The sequence below is a fragment of the Carlito syrichta genome, unplaced genomic scaffold (assembly GCF_000164805.1).
Source record: "Carlito syrichta isolate Samal-C Ts95f unplaced genomic scaffold, Tarsius_syrichta-2.0.1 Scaffold304337, whole genome shotgun sequence".
Taxonomy (NCBI): Eukaryota; Metazoa; Chordata; class Mammalia; order Primates; family Tarsiidae; genus Carlito; species Carlito syrichta.
In genome coordinates, this window is record NW_007248433.1 from 1,169,179 (window position 1) to 1,180,367 (window position 11,189).

The following is an 11,189-nucleotide window of genomic DNA, read 5'->3' on the forward strand; positions in this document are numbered from 1 at the left end:
CCCCCCCCCCTCCCCTCCAGCCCTGCCCAGACCCAACCCAGCTGCTCCCTGGCCAAAAACAGTCCTGAGCCCTGGCTGGGGACCAAGGGCCAGAGAAGAGACAGCAGGTGCCAGCAGCCTAGGACTGAGCTCTGGGCTAATGCGGATCCATCTCCTGACATAAAAATAACCCGGGTCACACATGGGCAGGGAGGGCGGAGTCTCACTGTCAGCAGGGAACCAGATGCTCACACAAGAGGACTTTATGGTGCCAACTTCCTTTACGAAGGGATGTATATTTACACAAGATGAGACCGTGTTGCCTGCTGATGCTGGTGACGGGTGCACAGAGCCATCACTGTCCACAGCGTTCCTTAAGTTTCAAGATGAAACAGAATCTCTAACACGAGCGAATTCACTAGAACCCAGTGCCCTCAATCTCACCAGGCCAGACGGTCACAGGATGAGGTCCGGGAGGCAGGGTGTGCATCTCACGCTGGCCGGCTGCCTGCCTCGGTGTCCATACCTGCCAGGTAGCAGTGCCTGGGACACCCCAGACTCAGGGCTGGCTGCTGCCATGTCTATCGGTTGAACCCGCCGCCCTGAGAACCAGGAGGGCACGGACTCCTGGGCAGCATGAGGCAGAGTACACAGGCACCAGGAGCCCCATGGCTGCAGGCTGGCCCTCTCTGGGATTCTCTGAGCCCACACCCCCAGATAAGCGTGGTGGAGTGGCTCCTGGTGACTGCTGGGATGGGAGATAGACCCGAGCCCTGGGCTGTGCAGATAGCCAGGGCAAGTCAGCCTGGCCGAGACCAAGCTGCAGACACTTCTCGTCCCTGTCGGCCTGCCATCCGTGCCAGCAGGACAGAGGTCACCCGCAGGGGCTGCGTGCTGAGGAACCCCTGCCTGGCACGGGCAGGATTATGAGCCACAGAAGCATCCTCATTTCCTGGGTGTGACAGACAGCGGGGCACACACTGGACAGAAGAAAAGTCTGCACCACCCAGCCCCAGGCCTCTGAGGGACACCAGGCTTCCCTGGTCCAGACCCAGCCACCAGCACAGACAGGAGGGGTGGGAAAGTGGCCAGTCCACCGCACCTCAGTCATGTCGACTGTCTCACCATGCACGCAGGCCCCTGGGGAGGCAACTAGGCCTGTCTGTTCCCACCCAGCTCAGAGCTGGGAGGTCCGGGGAGGCTGCCCGCTCTGGGCATTTAGCGGGAGGACCCCACCACCAACCTCACTGAACACTGTGCCAGGCCCAGGAACATGGCTACAGATGGCCCGGCCCTATGCGAAGTACCATCCTCTCCCACTAAGACTGTCCCGGCAACTGTCCCAGAGGCCCCTGGCAGGACAGAATGGAGAATCAAGCCTTGGGCTCTGCCTCTGAATGAGGGAGGAGTCGTGGTGGATGGGAGGCCATGACCTTCCGTCCCTTTCTGACCCTTTTGACCTGACAGGAGATGCTTCTCTGTCCCAGGCCTTCCTCAAGAAGCTTCAACCAAGAGGCGTTTTCTGCACACACGCTCAGAGTCTCTCAATGAATGGACCACTGGGGCAGAGATGGCCCGAGGCCTGAATGTGACAGCCACATAGGTGGCCCGGCTGTGGGAAACATGCCAGGCCAGTGAGGCTTGCTTCATCCAGAAGCGCCAGCAGCAGACAGGACAAGGAAGTGGCGGGCAGGCTTCATTGGTTCCAGGAAGCTTGGCCAGCCTGGTCCCCGGGGCCCATCTGGCACACAGCTGGCAGGGGGCCGGGAGCAGCAGTTGACCACTGCAACCGTAGCTGGCCTGAGACATGCCCAGCTGCCCGGCACCTGTCACAGGTGACACTCAGCACTGGACCCCAGAGCCCCGCCTGCAGCAGGCCCAGGGCCCGGACATCCTCAGCCGCATTTGTCCAGCACCCAACGGACCCCGAACCGAGTGGGTGCCCAATGATATGGGGCTTATTAAACTCCAGGAAGGCAGGTGTTCAGATGGACCACCTGAACACCTCTCCTCTCCTCTCTCCTAGCTTCCTTTTGTAACCAGGACAGAGCAAGGGCAGTGCTGGGTAACAGCAACAGCCCAGTGACCGGGCGTATTCACACCCTGAAACCCAGAACCCAGGAAGCAAGAGACCCTCTTTAAGGCCAACACCCAGGCTCTGCAGAGTGTGTGGCCCCAGCTGTGACCCTGGCAGACCTAGAGTCCCTGCCCTAACAGATGTGACCCTGATGCCGGGTCTCGTCACCTCCTCCCTTGGGCTGACTCACTGATTTTCTCTGGAAAGACATCACTAATCGGCTGATGTCACATCTCCAGATTTCCTGTAACTAGCTGCCAGCACAGGTTTCTGCACTTTTTTCCATTTTTAACATTTCTACCCAAATCTGAGTCATGTTCGACCACACGCTGTTCTGACTGGCATGGGGTGAAGGGGTCAGCACTGTCTAAAACAGGGCTGACAAACTATTTCAAAACAGGTCAGAAAGAGGCAGATTTAGCAAACTCAAAATTCTGCCGACACCCCAAGTCTGGAGTAAGCGGGAAAGCCTTCCAGGGGTCCTGGACCAGTTGTGAGACCGCCCCAAGCCCTGAGGCTCTGATACCAGGCCACAGGTTCACAAATGCTTCGTGATCTTGGGCAAGTTACCTAACAGAGCTGAGCCTCCCTCTCCTCCTCCAATAAAAAGGAACACTGGGCTTGTTTTATGGTGACATGTGACATGCCAGTTTTACGGTTCCCTATAAACCACATATAATGCATCTGACTGGTCTGCAGGGTGGTATCTTCTAGGGCAGATGAAGTTGTGCACAAGAGTGATAAGGTGCGTCCGTCACTAAATGCAGAGTCTGGTGCTTCTGTGGCCTGGAAACCCCCACCCCATGCCAAGCCTCTAGGCCACCAACATCTGTTCTCTCAGGAACAAGGAGAGGACAGCTGCTTCCATCACAGTATCTCGGGGTGGAAGACACTTGTAGCATCTAATCCAACACTCTCACTTCACAGGTGGGGTAAATGAAGGTCAGAGAGGTTATCTGCCATGCTGAAGGTCACACAGTCAGGTCCTGGGACCCAGGTCTAATGTTCTGGCCTCTTGACTGAGGCTTTCAAGGTTGGTCGTGCAAGAGAAGCAGCGACCCATGGCCCGGCTGAACAGCAGTGAGAGCAAGTCCTGCAGTGGACCCGCCAAGCAGGGGTGCACTCGGGCTTGCCTGGCACAACCGTGCACAGGTGTGACTGTGAGGAACAGTCCAGACTGACCCAACCAGGCCAAGCTCTACAGGAGCAATGATGGAGCTGGGACAGAGTCCCTGGGCTGAGGGGACCCATGGGGCCATGACTGCTACATGGTGCTCTGAGGGGCTCCTGCCCACCCCTCTTCCAGGCTCCCTGCCCCATTATGGTGCAACTCCTGGCTGGGCCCTCCCCCATCTGGCCCTGCTATGACTGAGGACCCGCCACCTCCAGGCTCCCAGCTCTGAAACACAGGTCCAGAGAGGCCAAGTGCCCCGTCTGGGTCATATAGCTCGAGGGACAGAGCCTGGGCCCTGCTCAGGTCTGCTGATAGGGTCCCTAAAGGGAACCAGTGAAGACAGCCCTGGGGGCCCTCAGGCTCCACAGCTGACCTGGGGAACATGTTCAGGGGGACCATGTGAGTAGAGGGCAGGTCCTGGCCCTGTGCCGCCGTGGGCTCAGTCCTGTGCCAGCTACGCTGAGTGGCCAGCCCACTCAAGGTCGGTGTGACTCAGCAGGGATTGGGTTTCAAGTCTCAAGCTCCAGGGCCAGCAGGGAGACAGTGCTAATTCCTCTAGTGGGTTTAATTCCTCATCGGGGCAGGAGGTACGGCTGGGCCCCAGAACAGTCCTGCCTGGGGGCAGGCCTGAGGACAGGGCTGTGGGGTGACACACGCCTCCCACGCTCCCACATACTTGCTCCCACACACTCAGGTATGGACGTCCCCCCAGGGAAAGCCCAGTGTCCAGGACCCCGTGGGGTCCGGTATGCAGCTGCTGGGAACAGACCCTCCTGCAAGAACAAGGCAGTGGAGGGAGGGGGTGCCATGACAGACTTGAGGGGGCAGCGGGGCACAGCAGTGCTCGGCGTGTTCCTGGAGGCAGGGTGCACAGAACCTGGGCAGAGGACAGGGTGCCCTGGACTGGTCCCCACAGCCAGTCATTCAGACAAGGCTCTGGGACGGTCTGGCTCCCGGGGTGCAGAAGCCTGTGGTTCCTCCAGCCTCTGCCATGAGCTCCTGAAGCATGGAGAAAGGAAGCCAGCCTGCGAGGCTGTCTTGCCTCCAGAAGGGTCCTGGGGGTGGCGGAAGGGCCTCTGCCAGGCCCACCCTGGAGGCCCGTCTGCAAAGTGGAGACTTCAGTAAGAAGAAGAAAAGCCAGTTGGGAGCAGTGGCTTGGCCTGTCATCCCAGCACTTTGGGAGGTGGAGGCGGGAGGACGGCCTGCGCCCAGGGGTTAGAGACCAGCGTGGGTAACTTGGTGAGACCTGTCTCTACAATACATCAAAACATTAGCCAGGCGTGGTTATGCGCACCTGTGGTTTCAGCTGCTTGGAAGGCTGAGGCGGAAGAGTCGCCGGAGCCCAGCAGGTCGAGGCTGTGGTGGCCACGAGCCAATGCATTCCAGTCCAGGTGACAGTGAGACTCGGATTCAAAAACAAAAACAAACAAAAAAACATAAAGCAAAAGCCGGGCTCGGTGGCTCAGCCTGTCATCCCACGTCTTTGGGAGGCTGAGGTGAGTGGATTGCCTGAACCCACGGGTTCGAGACCCGCCTGGGCAGCGAGACCTCATCTCTACAATTAATCAAAAATCAGCCGGGCGTGGTAGCGCATGCCTGTAATTCCAGTTACTTGGAAGGCTGAGGCGGAAGGATCGCCGGAGCCCAGCAGGTCGAGGCTGTGGTGGGCAGGAGGGACCACTGCACTCTAGTCTGGGCGACAGAGTGAGACTCCAACTCAAAAAAAAAAAAACAAAAAACATAAAGCAAGAGGAAAGATTCCCTGGAGAACTTATTAGAAGTCTCGTTCTCCAGAATGAGGGAGAGAAGGCTTCCCAGAGTCCGTGTCCTCACCCCAGGTGACCAGGCCGCATGGATGTGGTAGCTGACACCACTCCAGACCCCAGCTCCTGCCACCCAAAGACACAGCCATGTGTACCCACAGGCCCAGTGACAAACGGTGGTCAGCGTGGAGGCAGGTGCCACAGCCCTGGGCTCCCAGCCCACTCAGTTTCCCCAGCTATCAAATGGGAATAAGATCCATGTCAAAGGCTGATGAGAGGCATGCATCCAAGTGTGTCTCTGCTGGAGGCACCTCTCTCCAAGGAGTGGCTCTCACCCACTGGGGCCCAGGGTCTGCATGCCCCCTGCTCTCAGGGGTTGGATCGAGGCACTGTGAACATTTCTGGGCAGTGACTCTTCACAGCTGGATCATCAAAGGGGTCTGCGACCCAGGGGAAAAGGGCTAGAAATGCCCACTGGCCTCCATCTGCCTTGGGGTCACGCGCTCCTGTGAACTCCCTGCGGCCTCAGCCCCAAGTCCCGTGATGCAGCGTGACTCGCTCAGGCGCCCACAGCCTTTCATGTTTGGCTGGGGGGTGCGGATTTCGGCACTAATCACTTGGTTGTCATCTGCGTCGAGCTCCCGGCTCCGGCCCGGGTCCACCCAGCCCCTTTGCCAGGCTCAGCGGGGACCCCACAGTGTGCCTGGCAGGTCCCCAAAACCCTGAGCCAAGTCTGGGGTCCACACAGGCCTGGATTTAGACACCCCTAGGAGGAAGGAGACTGAGGGGGCAAGATGCTCGCCCTCCCCTCTTGATCGCCACCCTCGCTAACCACGCTGACCCCACAGCTGTCAGACTCCACCTGCACCTTCGCCCCCCCAGGTCATTCCCCCTTCAACCCATAGTCCACTCATGCTGTGGGTGGTGGCATCACCTCCCTCAGGAGCTGCAGGAGGGAGCACCCACTCTGGCTCTTCCCCCTCTCCATCTCTTCCCCCTCTCCATCCTCTCTCCTAGCTTCCTTTTCTAACCAGGACAGAGCGAGGAAAATGCTGGGTAACAGCAAGAGACCAGTGACCGGGCGTATTCACACCCGGAGGCCCAGAAGCCCAGACACCTGGGGCCGGGGTGAACCCCCACTTTACAGGTAGAAACAGCACTCCCAGTGGAGTTCTGGAAACATTGGCTGCTGACCTGACACTAGGTCACAGGTCCCCAGATGCACACCAACTTAGGAGATCCTGCTGGGTGACAGCCAGGTGGAGAGCCAGCTTGCCAGGGAGCCTCGCAAGCCAGTCACTGCCTCCGTGAGGCACAGAAGTGTCTCCAGCCACCAGCAGACAGTTCTGCAACACGGATGGATGCCGAGCAAGCCGGGCCTTCCCAGCATGGGGCTCATCCTCCACCCAGCAGGAAAGAGAGCAGGGTCTGCGGGCCACTTCCCTGACACCGAGGGCTTGGGGAAGTAACGGAGACTCCAACCCCCTCTCCCAAGGGCTGCCCCTGGAGACTCAGGACCCTGAGTCCCACAGCTCTCTCCACACTGCAAGCTCCTCCTGAGACCTGGGAACTGTGTGACTCTGAGCACAGGTCACCGAGCCCATGGTGCAGAGAGAGCCGTGGCCGGGGAGGGTCAGATAAACGGCCCAAAAAAATCCCAGCCAGCAAATCCCAACCAGCAAATCCCAACCTGTGTGTGCCTAAATAAAGATAAGATAAAGCCCAGCATGGCCTGCCATTCAAGTCAACACAACCAAGTGCTCACTAGGCAGTAAACAACTACAGGAACCTTCTCACTCTCACTCCACGTTCCACGTAACCACCCAGAAAGATCGATGGTCAAGTTCCTCCCACCTGGATGTCTGCAGAGAAGCAAAGGAATGCTGTGACCCAGAAGGCAGACCTGTGTCTCGGACTGTGGGTGCCAGACCTCAGGGGGTATCTGCCATCTCACAGGCTGCAGGCTCGTCCTCAGCATCATTGTACAACAGGGTCCCCAACAAGCAGGAGACTTTCTGCGGGACGTGCTCGGGGACTGGAGTGACCAGCCAGCAGGGATAAGAACCTTCTCTCATATCCAGGCTTTCTGTGTGAGGCCCTGAGGCCACCGTGGCCTGTGTCTTCCGCAGGTCAGGTTCACGGAAGAATGGGGGAGAGAGCGCCCTCCCTTTTCCTAAGAAGAATTCTGGGACCGGCTTTGTGTAGGATCATCTGGAAAAAATGACCCCTTTCTGGGCTTGTCATGGCCTGAGGAACACCGTCCACAGGCCTCTGGATGGCATCCTAGGTGGAACCACCAGGCCCTTCCGGCACACACTGAGGCTGACTGTCTGGGGCCAGGGCTGCAGGTGGCCCCCACACCTGGCACACAGGACCACCCTCTACCTGTCATTTACCCCTGCACCTGCTGGAGGACTTCTCAGACGCCCCCTATAAGAACAGAGTCCCCTAGGACAGTTACTGCCTTCTCTAAGCCAAGTCAGGGCAGTTTGCATGTGGACATGGGGTGCCCCTGTCTCAGCTGAGTCGGCTCCAGCAGGGCCTGCGTGTCCAAACAACTTCTCCCTGTCTCATACCCAGGGCTGAACCAGACTCTCTCCTGCAGACACACATCCCTGTCTATCACTGGAAACCCTCTTAACAACAAAAAAAGCAACACACACATATACACACACCCGTATGCATGTGGGCAGATCAGAGAAAAAAAACCCAAAAGGCTGAGGTGAGCAGCATTGCCCTCACTCGAGCCACAGGGTCTTGGCCAACATTTAACTATCACCTCCAGGCCCAAGATCGTCTGCAAGAACCTATCTAGAACCTAACGTAAGGCTCTACCAAAAAAGGCCTGTCCGAGAGCTATTTACAATTTTTTTTTTTGAGTCAGAGCACAATCAGCTCACTGTAGCCTTGACATCCTAAGCTCAGGCAATCTTCCTGCCTCAGCCTCCCAAGTAGCTGCAACTACAGACACATGCCACCAAACTTGGCTTTTAAATTGTTTTTTGTAGGCCAGGTGCAATGGCACATGCCTGTCATCCCAGCACTTTGAGAGGTGGAAGCTAGAGAATTGCCTGAGCCCAGGGGTTCAAGACCAACCCGGGCAACATAGCGAGACCTCGTCTTGATAATAAATTTAAAAATTAGCCTGGTGTGGTGGGGCATGCACCTGTAGTGCAGCTACTTGGAAGGCTGAGGCAGAAGGATCACCTGAGCCCAGGAAGTTGAGGTTGCAGCAGCCATGAGCTGCCACTGCCCCCCAGCTTGGGCGACAGTGAGATGCCAACTCAAAAAAAATTTTTTGGAGAGATGAGGTCTTGCTATGCTGCTCAGGTTGGTCACTAACTCTTGGGCTCAAGCAGTCCTTCTGCCTCAGCTTCCCAAAGTGCTGAGATGACAGGCATGAGCCATCAGGCCTGGATCTATTCACAATATTTTTTAAAGCCCCATTACTTCCAAAGAAACCCAGGAACATGTGGTACAGCCTCTTTGGAAGGCACTTCAGTTATCAAATTAGAACCCATACCATGGGCCAGAAAGCCCCAAATTCCCTCCCAGGGTGTTGGGGGTGGTGCTCTAAGCATATGTCTGTTCCTTGGAAGGGAAAACGTGGACACTGGCCTCTGGGCACTGACCTAGGAACACAGCAACACCCTCTGAGGCTTTAAAGGAAGGTGGAGAACAAGTCATACATTATGAACCAACTGGTATTTAAAGGAATAAGCAACCGTATATTTGTGGCAAGAAAGCACTAGTAGGAGACACTGTTAGCCACAGCAACTCTGGGGCAGGGAGAAGGAACGTCTCACATCTACCCCACACACACATCTATAGGTTAGGAATTTTAAATAATGTCTTAATAGTACAGGAGCCGGGCTCGGTGGCTCAGCCTACAATCCCGTGCCTTGGGAGGCTGAGGTGAGTGGATTGCCTGAGCCCGCGGGTTCGAGACCCGCCTGGGCAGGCGAGACCTCATCTCTACAATAAATCAAAAAATTAGCCAGGCATGGTAGCGCGCGCCTGTAGTTCCAGCTACTTGCAAGGCTGAGGCGGAAGGATCGCCGGAGCCCAGCAGGTCGAGGCTGCGGAGGCCGGGAGCGGCCACTGCACTCCAGTCTGGGCGACTGAGTGAGACTCCAACTCAAAAAAAAAGAAAGAGAGAAAATTAGACAACCCTCCACCCTACGTCCCCCTCCTGTTGGCCCAGGGAGCACTTCCCAGCTAGAAGCCAGCAAGAAGACAGAACTCAATACCCAGGGATTCATTTTTAAAGACAAATGCGGAGGCCCTCTACATTCCTGTCATTGTGTGCTGGGCTGAAACATAAAACATGAGGAAAACTGGACAAGCAAAGTTCTCGTGACAAAACAGCAAAGTCACCATCCTGCCCACTCTGCTCTCAGCCAGCGCCTCAGCCCTTAGCCCCGCATCTACAGAGGCCAACGCTTGTCCTCACGGGTGACTGCTACTACCTCTGGATGAAACAAAGTTTTATGAAGTCAATACCCACATCACTGAAGCTCCCTGAAAGGGCAAATGCACCCCTCCACGGTGGTGTGGCCGCCCCCTTCAGAGCCCCGGGCCTCTGACAACCTCAGCCTCACTGAGCCCTGCCCCCTGCCTTGCCGCTGCCCGCTGCGAGGGGCGAGACGCCTCCCCCACTGCAACACACAGTGGAACACAGGACCGTAACAGGTATGGCCAGCCAGGAGCCGCTCCGAGTAATTACAGGCGCCGGAGCTGCATGGACCAGGACCCACACCTGCAAACTGAGCCTGTCTGGCCCTGCCTTTGAAAGCACTCTTAAGACTCAGGCCGATCCTCAAACCAGTTGGCAGCCCTAAACACAGATCCATCCATCTTGGACCGCCAGGGCTCCAGCGTACACTTTGAAAGCAGGGAACTTCCAAGGCCGTGGGCTGAGTTTGAGAATTGCCAAGAGCAAAAAAAAAAAAAGCGGCATTTGATACAAATGATTTATTTTTTCTAAACTCCTACAAGAAAATTGTTTTGCAAAGCAGTGCTCTCTGGCCTGGTGAAGAACATATGGAGCACCGTGCCCACCCAATGTGGACTATGCCCCGTGGTTGTTTCTCAGCACTACTTGGCACCCTGTGCACCCAACCCAACAGAGATGGAACGGGCAGCCAAGCCCCCCTCTCCCCACTGGGCGGGCTTCAGGGGGCTTTAATGCTGCTGCTGAGCCTTTGCGGGACAGCTAGCCACACACCGTTTTATTACTACGGCTTTCTTATGAGTCAGCCTGTGTCAATGATTCCTGCCCAGCCGGTTTGGAGACCAGAAATTTGTAACTGCAATTTCCCTCCCGTCAGCCAGTCAGCAATTGGAGCTCAAGCAGGAAACTGGCCGTTCAGTCTCTCCTCTGGGTGGCTTGCGAGAGGCTGGGGACATTGCTCCGCAGGGGCCAGAGGAAGGTTGGCGCTCTCTGGAGCTGCTTAAGCCTTAACGGATTACCAGGGGAAGTGGAACACCCCCGGGGACAGGGCAGGGGCCCTGCGGTCCCCTCCATGCGGAATCCCAGGGATGGGGGAGAGGCGGACACGAATGAATGAAACGCACGTGGCCTCTGGGACCGGCGTCCTCAGTTAGCCCGGGACGGCCCAGGGACGCAGGGATGCGGGGCCCACGGCCCCCCAGCTCCCCCGCGGCCCCGTACTCACGCACGCAGAGGCAGGCCACGAGCTTGGCGGCCTCCTCGGGCACCGGGCAGGTGGGGAAGAGCGGCTTGAGCAGGTAGGTGGCGAACACCAGCGCCACGATGTACTGCGAGGAGGGCCGGATGATGAGCAGCTCGATCCAGAGCTTGAGGAAGGCGGGCAGCGAGCCGTAGACCTCCAGCATGTAGGCGTAGTCGCCGCCCGACTTGGAGATGGTGGTGCCCAGCTCCGCGTAGCAGAGCGCGCCCACGATGGAGAACACGCCGCACGCGGCCCACACCACCAGCGCCAGCCCCGGCGAGCCCGCCTCCTTGAGCACGCCCGTGGGCGTCACGAAGATGCCCGAGCCGATGATGGTGCCCACGATGATGGCCACGCCGTTGAGCAGCGTGATGTTGCGCTGCAGGGTCACCCCTTCGCCCGCGCCCGCCGCCGGGGCTGCGCCGTCCGCGCGCCGCGCCGCCAGCATCTTCTCCCGCGCCTGCCGCTCTTCCCCCTCGGCCGCCGGGGCCGCCACCGCG

At 57.8% G+C, this 11,189-nt stretch overlaps 1 protein-coding gene across 1 annotated transcript in view; it reads right to left on the reverse strand.

The window, feature by feature from the left end:
- Positions 1–11,183, reverse strand: part of SLC7A5 (solute carrier family 7 member 5) — a 38,969-nt gene extending 27,786 nt beyond the window's left edge. Inside the window, exon 1 of the mRNA XM_008059725.2 lies at positions 10,672–11,183. Within this exon, the coding sequence (XP_008057916.2) occupies positions 10,672–11,137 (466 nt within the window). The 5' untranslated portion in view covers positions 11,138–11,183. The remainder of the gene's footprint in view (positions 1–10,671) is intronic.
- Positions 11,184–11,189: the final 6 nt, after the last annotated feature.